The 17,361-nt window shown below is 42.3% G+C and overlaps 2 protein-coding genes across 2 annotated transcripts; both read right to left on the reverse strand.

The window, feature by feature from the left end:
- Positions 1–493: 493 nt before the first annotated feature.
- On the reverse strand, positions 494–3,672 carry ndufb11 (NADH:ubiquinone oxidoreductase subunit B11). Its single transcript, XM_079180422.1, has 3 exons — positions 3,445–3,672; positions 1,521–1,651; positions 494–703 (listed from the first exon to the last, which is right to left on the reverse strand). Exons 1-3 carry the CDS (start codon positions 3,616–3,618, stop codon positions 574–576), a joined length of 435 nt encoding a protein of 144 aa, XP_079036548.1. The 5' UTR covers positions 3,619–3,672; the 3' UTR covers positions 494–573.
- A 1,002-nt stretch (positions 3,673–4,674) lies between these two features.
- Positions 4,675–16,444, reverse strand: tbc1d25 (TBC1 domain family, member 25). Its single transcript, XM_079168810.1, is given in 8 exon segments — positions 4,675–10,818; positions 12,209–12,484; positions 12,954–13,148; positions 13,150–13,231; positions 13,233–13,368; positions 14,696–14,850; positions 14,935–15,044; positions 16,328–16,444. Coding segments are annotated over 8 exon segments (2,670 nt in total). The 5' UTR covers positions 16,373–16,444; the 3' UTR covers positions 4,675–9,147.
- Between the last annotated feature and the right edge of the window lie 917 nt (positions 16,445–17,361).

The raw sequence follows: 17,361 nt of genomic DNA on the forward strand, positions 1-17,361 counted from the left end.
CTAAAATCAGCCATCAGCCAAACACTCAGAAGCCAGACATGTCTACAGGTTCACACAGAATACCACTCTGAAGGCTCTGTCTGAGACTGGAAGAGCTAACGTGATATAAAGATAGACACGGTATACTGAATGCTAGGTATCGGTTATTCATTAGATGTCAGCTTTTCTAATGCAGACAAAAACTACAAAGGTTCTACTTCACCTCCTGCTGTATTGTGCTGGAGCTGTGTCTACAGTGCGTCTGCTATTGTAAGAATGACAGGGGTGGCTATTATTAAGTCATGGCTTAAATCTTTACATAGAGACATTGATGAGATGAATCGCTTCTGTTGCTGTTAAAACTTTACTTGGGAATGTGTCATCACACATTAATGAAAGTTAAAAACATGCCCGACCTTCATATGGACTGGAGTAGATGTGCATCTATTAGTCACACTGAAAAGGCTCCAATCACTGCTGTTTAAAGAAGTCACTGTCCACACATAATAATGACTCAATTCAACAAGTACATCATTTATTCTGTCATAGTGAAATACATTAATCATGAAATAGAGCGGGTGGATGTTGGACATCCTACTCCTCTCCAGCTGTGGTCAGAACGATCTTGTGTGGGTCGTAATAGTTCTGGTCTATGAGAGGAAGACCCTCCTTCTCTCTCTGCTGGACCACACGCTCCGCCTCCCGTCTGGCCCACTGCCGCATGCTGGAATGACAAGAAGAAGAGAGGAGGAGGGAGTGAGGAAGAGAAACCTTCAATACTAAACATTAATAAACTTCAGATTGACTGTTGGGCGGGTGGCCACTTGGAGCTGAGGACCACCACAAAAAGCTTAAAAGCAGGAATAAATAAGCAACAATCAATGCTAAAAAAACGAGAGACAGTCAGTGCGACTACTGACAGTGGAAAACGTGTGGCTAGTCAGTGGCTAGTCTGTGGCAAGCGTCAGTCAGGTGTCACGACAGTGGCAAGCGAGCGGCACTCGTTCAGCACCCGTCAAGAAGCTGCTGAGTGGGCAGAGCCACATTTCCTGAGAACACACATTGTTGTTACAATAGGATTTTCTGCACACACACAATATGACTTTGATTGAACTATATTACGAACTTTATTGCATCAAACAATCCACAGGGTGCCGAACGAGTGCCGCTCACTTGCCACAGTCCCGACACCTGACTGACGCTTGCCACAGACTAGTCACTGCGGTGCCAGTGCCACGAGGAGGAGCTCGGCCTTGCTGAAAAAAGCATCTTCAGGAACTATGTATTCAAAATGTCAAAACAGAGTTAATCTGCTTTATCAGGACCATGTGATGAGTGTCGAGTCTGCTTTTGAAACATGTAGTCAGGTGATGTAGTCAAGTATCTTCTGTATTAAAAATAAGCCAAAAAACATAAAAAAAAGAGCATGACACTTTCACCCTGTCCTTCAACAGAAAACCATCACCATGGGATTACACACAGCAGCTCGTATTTGACAGCAGAAATAGCAGATGTGAGAAGATGAGGAAGTGAGAACTCACCCGTGGTCTGGTAAATAGTGGATAAACGTTCCCCCAATAACGAGAACCACTGAGACGCCGAAGAAGAAGGCCACCCTCATGTTCCACTCATCCACCACAGGGTCACTGGAGAAGCCATGGTAGTCTGGATTCTGACAATTACAGAGGAGGGGCATCAGCTAAAGCAGCCGTTCCCAAACACTGGGTCAGGACCCACAGGTGGGTCGCAAGACATTTTATATAGGTTGCCAAATAAAAGACAAATGAAGACATTTATTCCAGTCTTTCATTTAACATTTCTTTCTGCAGTACACCTTTGAGCCACACGAGGGAGCCTGAATGTTCGTGTTCTTCTAATAATTGTAATCAACTCATTAAATATAGACTCTGATATGACAGACTAGAGTACATTCTGTTTGTTGAACTGATGAGAGGAAATGAAGACTCTACCTAATGCATTTAGTTGGTCTCATTTATAAAGTATTTCACATGTTTATATGTTTTCAATAACTAAACAAAGTTGTGATTTAGCAAACATACATCTCTTCTAAATGGCTGGTTTACCTTTTCAAGATTATACACACGATGATGAGGAATGTTCATTTACAGACAAATTCTCTCTTCCCCTGATTATCCTCATTATTATACATACGGCCTGTTGTGAATTGGGTTGCGATGGTTTGTCAACGTTAAAGTGTATACCCAGAAAAAAGTTTGGGAAACAGATACAGTACAGACCTTCATAAATCAGCCACTTGTTCCCAAAGGAGCCATAATAATTTGAACGACTGTCATTTGAGTGTTATCAAAGTGACGTTAGGTTTAACATGGCTGTATCTAGAAGACCCAACTGATACTCAGTCAATTTCCATACTCGCTACAGCAACACAGGAATAGTCTTAACTTTACTGCCTAGTACCATTAGAGAAGGAGACAAGAACATTTCCAACGTGGAGGGGATGTGCAGACATTATATTCCATCTCAGCCGTGTAGCACACACAGTGTAGCACAATCATTCAATCCATGGAAACATCCGACACCTGGGTGATCCTGCCTGGTGCATGCAGTGTGTGTGCTACACGGCTGAGATGAAATATAATGTCTACACATCCCCTCCACTTACTGACTCGGACCCAAACGGGTCCATTCCTGAGAGTGCAGGGACTCAAGCACACTGTTCTGCAGACTTCAAATAGGAAGATTACATATAATCCATTGTACCATTGAGACAGTATAAAATGAATCAATGATGTGAATAGTACAAATACAATAACTGACATCTGTCTTTTTAAACATTCAATGTAAATGTGTATAGATGTTGTGAGGATTGATAATGCACACATCTACCAGCATAACACATAACAGTCGTACATATACATATACCAAACTACTGTAGCCGTGCATGTCTCTCTCGCTCTCTTTGCTGTGTTCTGCTGCAAAATGTACCTCAACCAAATATTGACAAGAAGAGGTCATTTTACGTCCAAATGAATTGAGTGTGTGTACTTCATGTAGGGTTGTTAACGGCGTCACTTCCATTCAACAATAAAACGCATTACTGGTTCAGGCTCAGAATGGCCTCAGCTTGTTTGGACTCAGTACCTGGACGAATAAAGACGAGTCTACTTTAATCTAGCGGCATTAGTAAAGATGTGATCAGTGTACGACTCTTCTACCTGTCAGAAGCACAGAGACACCCACTGTGAACGCGGAACTTGTAAGTTACTGATGTACACAAACGTGTGTAGCTCGAGCTAGCTAATGTTACCTAGCTCATACGTTTCTCTGCGGGTCCAACGTTAGGTATTTTAGAGTAACAGCATCTTTTATTGTGAGTCTAGTAACCACCGTCTGCATGTCTGCGTACATGACATAAAGCTAAACTTTATTCGGTTAGTAAACATTTACGAAGACTAAATGATCGTACGACGGAGAAAGACTCACCTTGACATACGGGCTGACCTCACTGTGTCCAGTATTCTCCGCGGCTGGGTGGAGCTCCGTCACGGCGGTCGAACCAGCGGCACCGGCCGGTTTTGACTGAGAGACGAACCGGGCCGGTGGATTTGACAGTAACCGGGGCAAAGCGGGCCCTAACCGCAACAGTCGGGTCAACATTTCACCTGTTTGTGAAGGATAGTAATGACCCGGAACCGGAAACAAAAGGTTAAGTCCTCTTCTTCTTCATTTCCTCAAAGGTAAAGGGAGTATTACTGCCACCAGGAGGTGGTCGACGGTAATGTACCCTCAGGAATCTGATGTAGATGTAACAAGCCATTTAAATTGCTTTTCTATAGTCTATGTGGTGAAACAGAGTCAACATATTATACTAAATAAATATATTGTAGGCTACTGACCAGAATTCCAGTCTTTAGTCAGATTTTCAGTATCATCCATAGTGCAGACTGACTTCTGTTCCTGGTGTGGTGGGCTCTCGCTCAGGTCTGCCCAAGAACTGGCTAATTGCCATACAAGTATAAGGATATAACAATATTCATTGTCCCCAGAGGATTATTCAAAATGTTGGTCTTTGTTGTAGCCTTACTGTCAGGACAACATGTGAAGCAGTAGAACAAGTACTGAAGATTCAGAAAGACCGTGAATATCAGTTATGCAGTAATATTTATCTTAACTGACATTAGCAAACCATGAGCTATGGGTTCATAGTACCAGACTAAGTAAAACTGTAGCAGCTAAACACCTGAGTGAACTGATCCGAACAGGAGTGTGGTATTGAATATTTTCCTGCTCCTCGTTAACTCGTCTGATCTGCTCTATAGAATCTATAGTTTATATATATAGACCATCAGGGAGCATTGTGGAGGTCATGGCAATGCTAATCCCAGTGGGTGCTTGCTACACCGTGTTACACAGACACCATTGGCATCGTCAAACATTTGTAATATTTCATATTTAAACTGAAAACATTAAATGAACACAGACAAGTCATTCATGTCATCATGTCTCAAGTCAAGTCTGAAGTCATTTATTTTATGTCAAGTTGCAAATTGCAATTCATCAAAACAGGGACTCGATTCGACCCAAGTCCAAGTCAATGACTCAAACTCACATCTCAGATTATTAGCAACACCGTATCTCCAAATGATACACTGTTGTCAACCTTTCATTCAATTGAAAAACACAATCATCCTTCACAATCGGTTGCATTGATTATTTATTTGTGTCCAATATACAATCTGTAACATTGTTGGGTAATGTACGATTAAAAAGTTGAACTTTTGTGCACATATATCATTAATTTAATGAGATAAATAAATCTTTTTTGTAAATGCACACGTTGCTAGCTCATAGTCCAGCTAGTCCAGATACTTCAGTTCTTCTTAAATACTAAATACTAAATACTGATATACAAAGGAGGACAAACTAAACGTAAGAGTAAGAACCATAATAATCAGAAGGGTCTTTCCAAAGACATGAGAATTACTTTAGTTTCTGCTTAAAACAGAAGCAAGTTTGTCAAAGAGGGGTTTCCCAATTAGGGGTGGAGTCATCACACTTCCTGTTCAGCCTTCTGCATTACAGACTACTGAGAAAATACAATATAGGCCACTCAAAAGCATGAATAAAGTCTTACAGTTACACAATGCTGTGAAAAGCAAATAAACAAATTTGACAATATTAACATACATTTCCCTAACTTTGTTGTGGTGCACCATATTACAATGAGCTGGGAGATTTGGGGGGATTATCAAAACTCATCTCAAGATTTATTAACACATAATTTATGTTTATGAATGATATTCTCTCTGCAATGCTACAACCCTGCCCTGCGTCTCATCTACACGAACTAATCCTTATCATAGTGCACGACAAATAAGGCTGAGTGTTGTCAACATTTTCATACCTCGAAAAGAAACAGACAAACAAAAAACTACTCGTATTGTTCAACATGAGCATACCGTTGCTGACTGGTCGCTTTCTTGTGTTACAAGTTTAATTTGTATGATTTTTTAACATTTGAGGACGGCTCTTCAGCCCTTTCAATTACACAAATGAAAACTTCAATCATTGTTACCGTTGATCTATTTTGGACCAAATGGAAACACAGGATCAACTCTTTGGATGCATGATGTCCACTACAGTGGAAAATTAAATGACATCTTGATAGAAGCCAAGATGGACGTCTGCTTGGTTTAGAATAAATTGAAGATACATCTGAGTCGCTCGGAACATCTCCACTTCCTTTGGCCAGTTTTATTCATAAGTTTGTAAGCCCCCCCCCAAAAAAGCTTTAAAATGCTAAATTCAGAGCTCAACGATTGCCTCCACATGGCTCTCAACATGGGGGCCAGCGGCTAGCAGCCAATTGTGCTAACAGCGCTAAGGTGCAAACAACAGCAGCAGTGCTGACAGGCTAACAGTGTTTACCGTAAGGGAGGGCTCTATGCTTACGCGACAACGTGATTGGTCGTGTGTTTGTTATCAGCAGTAACTGCCGCAGCGTGAGCCAACCAGTGGGGCACGCTCACATGCACTGAAAAACACGCACGGCAGGCAAACAGCTCTGATGACAACACACACTAAGGGAGAGTTGGCTTCACTATAACTTTACAGAGATAATATACCTTTACTGCTTTATTAAAAGTTAGGAATAACAAATTCAGATATTTACCTATAATAATTTAATTATCAGAATTTTGTGTGTCAACATTTAGATTTAGTATCTCATAATTTTGTCTTAATCCATTTCATTTTTTAGACTTTGCATATCATACTTTTGACACAGTGGCTTGAGTGTTTTTACTTAGAAATGTTAAAAAAAAATAGACATCCACCTTTTCTCGTTTCCTAGCAGGAAATCATTGGCTTTCCAGAAATGGTGGTGAGACAGTAAGACTCATATAGTAGTATGAATTTGGTTGGATGCTGTGATATTTCCAAATGGTTAAAATAGCTTTTTCTTTGCAGTGAACACCATGCATGCAATCACTGAAACAATCCAGTCGCACTCCTGTTACAATCCATCAGAGGTTAGTCACAGCTCGCCAGCCAGGTGAATGTCTGTGGACCAATCATGGACCTCAGACGTCTCTCAACCCTTTAACTGTTCAGTCAGCTCATGGTGACACTATGTAGACAGATGTTAAGAGCACTAACGGGAATATAAATCAAGGCTTTAAACAAGTGAGGCACTTTTCTGCCAAAATGTTGCACCTTTTTTTTTGCCAAGTGGCATCACATCATATTCCTCTTTATAATGTCGATCACACAAACAAATGATATTACACTGTACTCCCGCAAAGCTAGTATAAAGTGATACCTGCAATTGTGCATTAAAGTAGCCTCATTAAGAGAAACATTTCAAATCATAACACAGAAAAAAAGACAGTCTTTGGGAAACAGCAATAACTAAAGTGCTAAAATTATACATCTCTGAATAATGACCCAACATAGTGTTAAATACTGTACAGTACTTACTTTACTACTGTTTGAATGTATGAGTCCAGCACATACAGTGTATTACCAGAATGGTATCTGTACAATGGAGATCAACACCAAAGTGTCTCTACAGTACTGCATCCACACATCCTGAGTGTGACACGTTAGGTTCATTACTTCATGAACAGCCTCATCGGCTCCTCGGGGGTCGTTCACCAAACAAGTGTTGGCAGTTCTCAGTTGTGATCGGCTGAGTAACATTCAAAGTTAGAAAAGAAAAAACAAAATAACACCTGTGGCTGTAGATTAGAAGAATTATTTTGCCTAAATTAAAAACACCCATGTGAACATATCACCAATACATGCACTAACCCAAAATCTCTCTACCTCACCTTACCCATGGTGCACTTGGGGGGAAAAAATAAAAATCATGGAATGACTTTTTTTTTTCTGAAGCAGTAATCGATATTCAAACATTAAACCTTTAGAAAGTTGACAAAATGACAAGAATATGAAGCTCATAGCAACGCGACGACAGGTTAAAGTGGACGCATTGATTCATTTGGGCTCATCTCAGCATAAATCATAAACAGTATGAATGTTGTAGTGGTGGAATATATGAGCCACGACTACACTGTTCTGTTTCAATCCACATCTCTGGGAATTATGTCACCAAGTCCAGATTCAGTAGAGTGAAAGGAAACACGGTTCCCAAACAGCTTTGGGAAATGTATGTTGAATTTGTGTTCTAGGGTTGCACTTTGATAAAATTGAGGGACATGTAAAAGACATATTTTAAAAGAACCATTAAAATGGAAGCAGCAGAGGCAGACAGCAGTGACTGGGTTAAGCTCCAAAAAGAAAAAAACACTGAATCCACCATTTCCCATAATGCAACCCTCCCTGCATGGTAAACTGTGCAACCCCAGCTTGTAATGAGGGCTATCTCTCGTATGTATCGTCTCTATGCCCAAACAGAGAACTCTGATGACCCTCGCACCATCAGGGATATTTTCTCAATGTGTGTTCAGATAGAAAATGAAGCACCTTCTTTACCTTTTATCCTTCACGTGAGTTTGAGTGCTGGGCCGTTTACACGGTCTGTGTTTAATCGCCCCAAACATACAAACGTTAGCTGTAAGCTAGTGACGGACGCATGGACCGTCTGGGGGAATGAACCTCTGACCCCAGGACAGCCAGCTTTCAGTTATTTCCTGCACTCTCTTTTTCCTCTTTCCTCTGTTTGTCTATGAATTAGATTCACAAGCGCTGGGTTAAGTTGAAGCATTGTCCTTGGGTCCTTCTGTTGACTTTGAACACCGCTCCTAAAATGTGCTTTGCCTTCGACTTGACAAAGCTCTGTTTTCACAGGGTGAGTAGGACTTCCTGTGCAACATCAGTAGATTTCCCCTCTAAATATTTGGTGTTTGTAAGTGAGCATCATGTCAAAATAGTTCCTCACTCTACCAGAGGTCTCACCCCTCTTTCCTGTGAAGGTCTTAGACAGTAAAACAGCTCTACTTCTCTCGGAGGGTTGAACTGTTCAAACAGCAGAGGTTTTACATCGCTGTCAAAGGCAAAACACCCTTTTGACATCACTTATGTTCGCCCCGTTTGTGACCGCAGCACATCTCTACGTTGGTTTCACTATGTGAATGTGGTGTTGATTCAGCCTTTAAGGTTCATGGTGACAGGCTGGCTCACGAAGGTTAGGGAAGTACAGTATGTGTGCTGGCCTCGTCTTGTTTCCAAGTGTTGTCATCAGTTTACCTTTTGACAGACTGACAATAAATCCTTTCCCTTATGTTTATCACCAACATAACTTAAGAGCTTTAGTTAAGACACGTGTGTGGCTTATTGGACAGAACAGGAGCTTGTAAACAAGGTTCATAGAAAGGACAACAAAGGCTAAATGCACCAAGCGGCTAAACATTTGTCGGTTCCGGTTAATCAGCCAAACTGTCGGACACCAGCGTCACAGGGTCTAACATTTCATGCATCAGCAAGATATGATGAGAAATAAAGCTCTCTCAACCCCTCTTCAAGGACAGACAACAAAATGGCTAAGAAAAATGAAACGTAAGTAGGATTACAGACATAAGGAATATACATACGTATTCAAGCATACACAGAATGAGAAGACCATTAACAGCCCAATTCAATGTGGAGGGTGGTCTATAACAGGTCTGCACCTCCAATGGGCCACAGTTAATGAGGAGTTCACTGAGGATGGGAAGTATGATGGAATCAGGAAGTGGGAGAAAGGAAAACTTGAGCTGTTGGGGAGGGTATGGTGGTGGCCATGTTATAGGTGGAGTTGAGAGACGAAGGCTGAGGCGATGCTAAGGGGCTGTACATGGGCCTGGCAGAGATGGTTGAAGACGGGGAATGTTGACCAGCGGTAGCTGTTGTCGGGGAGTCCGAGCTAACCTCGTCCCCTTCTTCTGAGTCCCACACTTCACTCTGCAAGTAGTCTGCAAATAATGCCTTGGCCCTCTGCAGCACCCGGCTCAGGTTGTGGCGCCGCACAAGGCGATCAAAGTGCATGGCCAGCTCATTGTAATCCAAGCTGTTCTTGATGATGTGGTCGCGGTGCTCCAGCAGGATGGACAGGCACAGGAACAGCATGAAGGGATTGCCTTTGCCGAACTCTTGAGGAGGCGGCAGGGAACACGGTTTGATGCCGGCGGTCTCAGCCTTTAAAGAACTGGGAGTGTTAGCTGTGGTGCTGGGGGATGACCTGCTGCCAGACAGCGAAGGGCCTCTTCCAAAGGACAAAATGGGCGAAGAGAGCAGGGATCGATTGTGGGTTGGAGACACAACTGAGGTTTTTACAGTGGGGGTCGTGGGGGAGTTAATCCCTGTACTGCTGAGCATTTGGGCAGAAGAGGTCAATACTTTTTGGACAGTTCTTGGTAAGGCCTCACTTCCATCAGTTGTGGACAGGGATGTGGATTTTGGAAGAGAGTCTGGAGAGGCACCTGGCCAGCTGGAGGATGAAGCTGGAGATGTGGGGGACACAGAGGGGCCAGTTTTCCAGATTGGTAGGCCACTAGAAAAGAGAGGAGGCGATGACAGAGGCGATGGAGAGAAACCATTGTCATAGTTTTTTATGAGAGGTGTTCTCTCTCCTGTGTCCTCCTCACTATCAATGGTGGACTGTCGCTGTGGAACACTTGTTACGGACTCTGAAGACATCAAACCCTGTGGCTGCTCAGCATCCTCCATATGAAAACTGTCTTCGTTTCGGGCAGTATAGTATTTAAACTCCCCGAAACTGGTTTTCCTCTCAAAAGGAGGCGCCTGTATAGCAACCTGTTCCATGCTCCCTTGAGGATTAGCATCTTCACCTCTCTCGCTCCCCTTTCCAGCACCTACATTCCTTCTGTCTTTTCCTTCTATGACAGCATTGTTGCTCATATCTTGTTCTTCTCTTGAAGGCCTCAGCATATGTCGTCTATGCTGCTTCTCTTTTCGTTCCTTATCATCTCCGAGGCAATTCTCAACCGTCTTGTGATTGTCTCCGTGGGATGCGGTCTCATCGCTTTCCACTGGTGGTCCCTGAAGCTCCACTTCGGTTTCAGGAGGATCCGGGGGCAGAGAGCTCCAAGTTACCTCGAGCATCCTCAAAGCATCGTCAAACGCAAACTCCCGCTTAAGCTCCAGGAGCAGCCAGCGGTAACAGAAGAAGAGGTCGTCAGCTCCTCGGGACACCAGGTAGGAGTAGAATTCGGGATCCGAGTACTGCAGGAGCAGCTTTAGATGCTGAAACTTGACAGACATGAGCTGCCCATCTGGCCGGAAGTTCCCCTCCAGGCGTTTCATGATGCCACAGAAGCAAATGAAGGCATGTGCCTCATTGTCCATTACCGCAAGTATAGGGGAGGCAATATCACTCATGCCTTGACAGTATGATATCTGAAAAACAACACATTTACATTAGGCTACAGTTTACAAAGAAAAACATGAACAGAAGTTTTTTTAGTCGAAAGGTATCAACATCTATCATGCATACGCTCATTTCTATGCAAAGTATGTGATTTATCAATCTCTGCTTCTGCTTTAGAATGTGCAGACGTTTAAAACCAACCCTATACAACAAACCCCTAGTATGACCCAGTAGGTACCATATCATATTTCATACGCACTTGTATTCTTATAATGATTATTTATAAAACTTTTTTTTGCAGAATTTCCACTGCCCTTGGTACCAGGTATTCTAAGCTGATAGTGACGCCATGTGAAACTACCATGACATCACCTTCAACGTGACACAAACACAGTGTGTTCTCTCGCTGGATCCTTTAGTGGACAACCAAACAGAGGAACGCCCTCGGTCAGTAGCTTGGCCACGATAAAATGTCGGGTTTGTGCAGGATGTCCCGTGATATGCTGGAGCAGATTATTTTTGACCAATTAGTGGTCTGCAGTGTTTGAACTTTTGCCAATGGAAAACCAAATAAGAACGTAATATGAAATGAAAATGCGGCATAAATGTAACTGCCACTAGAAGTATAGGTCTCCCATACGGCATAGAGGCTCCTGTGGTCAGCTGGAGGGAGGCCAGAACCAGACTATAAGGATCAGCTGCCTTTTTTTCTAGGTATGTTTACAGGATTTCAATATATAGTAAATATCCGTATATGAATGAACTACAGCACCCATTATGCTTTGTGGGATGTAAACAGGAAGTATAGTGTTGCCACTGTGGCTAAGTGGGGCCGTCCTTCAATCAGAGGATCGACGGTTCGATCCCCGGCCTCACTATTTGCATGTCGATGTGTCCTTGAGCAAGACACTTAACCCCAAAATGTCTCCTGTAGCTGTGCCTACGGTGTAGAAATGTGATAGAGTCTGAATTGTAAGTTGCTTTGGATAAAAGCGTCTGCTAAATGACTGTATTTTAATGTAGCCATGGAGTCAGTGAGTGACTTAATTGCCTACAACTTCAGCGCCGTCATTTTAGCCTACATCTGATGTTTTCTGCAAATTGGCACCTTGAATCAGGTGTTAGTAGTTCCTGTTTGCAGTGTACCCATGGATGTACAGTAAACTCTTACTGGATTACTTTATGAAGAGCCTCTTTTTATCTATGATTTCTAATCTTATTTATGGAAGTTTATTTGCGATGAACATTCGATATCCAGAGAAAATGTAAGTCACACTGATTCTAATGCGTATGTTTTTAGAACCCCTGTATCCCCCTGGTGAGGCACCTCTTTGAAAACCTCTACATTAAGGATACATATGGACGATTTAATAAGCAGATTCAGATTTTTACAACAAACAATAACACATCTCTACACACCTGTGGATGTGTGATCGCAAAAGTGGTGAGCAGGTCTGTGAGGGCAGTCAAATGTGGACTGTCTTCTGACCCTGCATAGTATGGATGAGCCCGGTCTGTCCTCAGGACGTCTTTAAGAACATTGCCACGGATAAATTCAAGGTCCTCGTGGCTGGCCCGGGCTGTCCACTCCCTCTTCAGCTGGTCGTACTCCCTCGTCTTCCTCTTCATGTAGTCCATTCTTTCCTGTCCACTCAGTCCGTCAGGGTAGACGTTCAGGAGGTACCGCCAAACAACCTACCACAACAGCAGACAATGCAGCAGTTAATCCAATCCTCAACTGAATGACAACAGTCATAAAATAGAAATGATATCATGTTATATATCAATGTATGATTTTTAACTACAAGTTCAATTGGCACATTGTATGTGTACATGAACACAGGCGGAGAACAGGACACTTCTCTTTCTTTCGTGTATAGAGGGGAAAACCCTCTCAATAATTCCAGGTTATATCATCATTTATGACAAACAATGTTATGGGAGGCGAAGTCTACTGGAAATGAAGGGGCTTTCTGCTTACAACACATTTTGGTTCTCTTCTTACTGAAGTTCTATGGCAGGAATCACAACTAGGATTCAGTAAGAACCAGAATTGAGAAGCAGAATCTAAATCAATACAATTCAACAGCCAACACTGTATATTTGGGACTCTGCCGAACATGGAATAGGTACTTTGTAGGCTAATAAAATACAGGTACTCTACCTTTCGCAGTGAAGACTCCACACCACCATGGTAGATGCGCAGTCTGAGCTCCTCGGGGCGTGTCAACTGGCCCTGTCCGTTGAGGTAATTGTGAAACTCTGCATCGCTCAGAGGGGGCTTGAAAGGCTTGATCTCTTCCCCGTAAGACCAGCTGAAAGCTTGCTGGACTTTGGACAGGGTGCGGCCCACCTGAATAACGGAAACAAGCCAGTAAGCTAAGACCCTGACAAACAGAGGATGGAAGGTCAAACGGACTGTGTAAGGAAGGTTGGAGAAGGTGAAGGAACCTGGGAAAGTAGGGACTGGGTGAAGGGAAGAGCTGCATTTGCCAAAGACCTAGTCCTCTCTGCGAGAAGCTGCTCAGAGCCAATCACATCTTTGGGGCTTATGATGTCCCAGTCCTCCATAACAGGACCTGCAGTTGAAGAAAAAACACCAGACTTAATTCATCTATTTCAGGCTTGCCTCTATCTCAAAGGGCGACTGTGGCTAACTGGAGAGCAGGGTCATCCTTTAATCAGAGGATCGGCGGTTCGATCCCCGGCTCCGCTAGTTGCATGTCGATGTGTCGTTGAGCAAGACACTTAACCCAAAGAATTGCTCCCGTAGGATGAATGTGGATAGTCTGATAGGCAGGTGGCACCGAGCCCCTGCATCAGTGTGTGAATGGGTGAATGATGACAAGTAGTGTGAAAGCGCTTTGAGTGAGAAAGACTAGAAAAGAGATATACAAGTACAGTCCATGTACCATTTACCATCGTACGCTTCGAACGTAATATTTCTCAATACATTTACATAACAAGACGACAAAATCCATGGTATTGTTCTGTGGAAAAATGTACTCCAAAGTTGATCTCTGTATTATATGACGCGTCAGCAGTCTCAGTTAGTAGAATCAAGTGGCTATCTTCCAAAGTTCCATCATTTTTAGTATGAAATGCCCCTTTGTGTTTGCCTGGTCTGGAGTTCCTGTACAGCAACACAGACTTCAGGGTGCTGAAGCCTTATGCTGTGTTCAGTCTACAGTCACTTCAATGGAAGCTGCTGACATGTTGCTGTAACCCGATGGCTGACACTATCGCTGTGTGAGAAGAGTGACGCGCTACGAATCAAACGTGAGCTGGTCTCAGCGATCTAATGACACGGTGAAGCTTCAACCAATCATATATTTCACCCTGTTCCACTCCATCAAAATAAAATGCTGTTAGACGGAAGTTAGCATCGCACTAGTTCCCTCTGCAAACAGCCAGTGGGATTTTTCCATTGAATTTTGGATTATTACTTGGGCTTTGGGAGTCAATGTAACTAGTTACATTTGGCCGTTTTGTTGCTTTTTTTGCTCGAAATGTGAACATAGTATAATATTACCTTCAGATAAACTTTGGAATGGATTTTTGTGTGGACTTTGTCACTCATCACTTACATTAAATGCATTAAGAGGGAACTGTTTAATGGCAAGTATGAACATGAGGAATTATTACAGCGAACAAAACCTGTTTCAATGTTCATAAGGACACCGACTGCACAGACTTGAAAAATTGTGAACCTATCTTTCAATAAATGTAAAGGTTGTTGTCATTCTCTCCAAATATCCACCTGAAAATACAGAAGTTATATCCTTAGAAGCAGAGAAAGCCTATGATGGAGTCAAACTAAAGTATGTATTTTTATTTATTTATTTGGGTGTATGTATTAAAGTTTTCCCCTTTAAGTTTGCTTCAAGGATACACTGGTGTTCTTACTGTCTTCTGAAGGTTTGATGTCCATCTTGAGCTGCAGATATGGTTTGGCAGCACTGACAAACGCAACATCCAAATCCCAGTCGGACAGCAGAGACAGAAACGTTTCAGCACCACTCCGATCTCGAGAAAAGTAGCTGATCCCGAAATTCCGCTTCCTAGTTTGAAAGACAAAGAAGAAGAAAATGCTGACACACATAATATGTCTTTTGCAACAGTTTAACTAATGTGATCATTCTTACCCGTTCAAATCAAAGGCTCTGATGAGAATGTGCTGCAGGACCTCCAGTGATGTTATCTGAGGATCAACAGCAAAGGAGCGGAACTCCACAGGAAGCACCCCGTCACATTTCTGAGAAGCAGAATATCCCAAAGAAATCATGATAATGTGGGAAAACATGTTGGCAGGTGGCATCAAGATATACTATTTTGGCGGTTAGAAGACAAGAGTTGATGTACTGCTCTGGACAACAGTGTCCAACTGAATTAAGCCATTTTAATCCGCATGCTGAGATTTTAAGTATATGTCAAATGCACTACATAATCAATACATGCTGGCCGTTTATAGTAACACTGGGTGATGTGGTTAAAATAAACATTTTGATAATAAAACGATATGCTCAGATATCAATTTATGGCAAATATATATGGACTTGGCATTTATATAGCACCTCTCTAGTCTAGACAACTCAAAGCGCTTAACAGTACATGACAACACTGATCCAATCACAAAGACATTCATACACTGATAGCAGAGGCTGCTGATCAGACTCTGATCTAATCATTCGCGCACGCACGCACGCACGCACACGCGCGCACACACACACACACACACACACACACACACACACACACACACACACACACACACACACACACACACACACACACAATATATAATAATAACATATGTGTAAGACGAAAACAAACAGAACTCATTTTGTTGGTTGCCTTTAATTGTTAATTTAGACCACAAAAATGTGTAGATGAAAATATGTTAATATAATCACAATATAATTCTGACAAAACTAATGAAAATCCTCATCGTATTTCATCTAAATTTGCATAATGCAGTAAAGAAATTACATAACAAGTAAGAGTTTACTGAAATAGAGGCCACAGAATGCTTCTTCTTCAGGTAACACGTGACGTCACGTATTGCTGTTGCGCGCATACACGCACGCGTTTGCTGAGCAGGCAGGTGACGTCATCCCCATTCTGTAAGGGTTCTCTGCTGTGGGCTTAGCTTTAGGTTGGATCTTCCTACTGTGTTTTAATCGTGCTTTTTTAGAGAAAACTGTCAGTGTCAGTTAAGACTAGCCGTTACGGTCAAAGTACGGCACAAATAAAGTGATACACACAGATAATGATTCGGTCATTAACAGCATTCAGCGACAACAAATGCTGGCGATGAACAACATGTCTTCATACGCGGGTAGACTGTCTCTCTCCAAACACACCGCTCTACAGCCGATGTGACGGCTGTCTCTATGTCGACGTTTAGCACTAGAACGTGTGTTTGAACGACAGCTAGCAAACACTAAACAGACTATTCAATAAACACGATAACGGGGCTGCTAGCTAACTAGCGGACGTTGGTCAGACTATTTGTTACTCAGACCGTATTCATCCTACCTTGACTTTGACACGAACCACCCCCCTCTCCTCCTCGCCTGCCATTTTAAAGACTCCGTTTCGCTACAGGGTGGTTGTCGAGACTTATGTGTTCCTTCTACACCGACATGGTGGTCAATAACACGATAGGGGTAGCGGGTAGCGCTAGCCGAGTTGCTTGTATTTCGTGATCTTCTTCTGCTTTGATTTGACAGACGTTTTACAGCTGCATTACCGCCATCTACTGGACATAGCTTTATCATGTCCTCACCTCACCGCCAGCTCTCTTTACACATCCATGCACGTATTCAGATCTAAAGTCCTGCTTTCTGAAACTTGAAATACACTCAAATAAAGTACAAAAGAACTATCAGCTAAATATAAAAGTAAATGTTTTCATAATGCAGTACAATGGCCCCTGTGAGTGCTATTTTATATGTAAGCCTATTAGCATTTTCAATTGATGCTTGTCAAGATGAAGCTAGTTGGGACTACTTTCTATACTTGAGTAGTTTAAATACAAATACATGATATGTGTTTATTGTTATTTCTTGCCTTAAAAAGTTGCTATTAACTCTCGAGTCTTGGGGTTTAAGATGGTATCTGTGCCAACACAGTTTTAGATGCATCTTCAGCATAAGCTCATAGATACTGTATTTACTCTAACTGGGACAGCCCTTGTCTTCTCTCCACTCTATTACTATCAGGAGTTTAACAGAGGACTTGGACTTGAACCCAGGACTTGGAGTTGGACAAAATATCATCCATGTACACCTGTAAACGAAAACATGTGTGGGCATGCAGAGCCTTGCCATAATGACTGACATAAGAAAATATGCTTATTTCTACCCCACCATAAATATAGTTTGTCTGACTGAATACATTCAAATTCACTTCAGATGATGAACAGTCTCTACGTCACACACTAGGCAAAGTTTAGACTTTCATATTCAAAATGACAGGATATTAATCGTACAAATTCAGACAAATGTCATCAAGTGTTGACAATAAACTAGTTTTAAATAAGCAAAATGCAATGTGTAGATATAACAGAA

The sequence above is a fragment of the Pholis gunnellus genome, assembly GCF_910591455.1.
Source record: "Pholis gunnellus genome assembly, chromosome: 2".
NCBI lineage: Eukaryota > Metazoa > Chordata > Actinopteri > Perciformes > Pholidae > Pholis > Pholis gunnellus.

What these genes read in the sequence shown, in the direction of transcription:
- ndufb11 (XM_079180422.1), bottom strand. Translation starts at nt 3,618, where the DNA reads ATGTTGACCCGACTGTTGCGGTTAGGGCCCGCTTTGCCCCGGTTACTG. An exon ending in AGGTCAGCCCGTATGTCAAG is followed by an intron (nt 1,652 to 3,444) that starts GTGAGTCTTTCT and finishes TGTAATTGTCAG; the next exon opens with AATCCAGACTACCATGGCTT. An exon ending in CACTATTTACCAGACCACGG is followed by an intron (nt 704 to 1,520) that starts GTGAGTTCTCAC and finishes TTGTCATTCCAG; the next exon opens with CATGCGGCAGTGGGCCAGAC.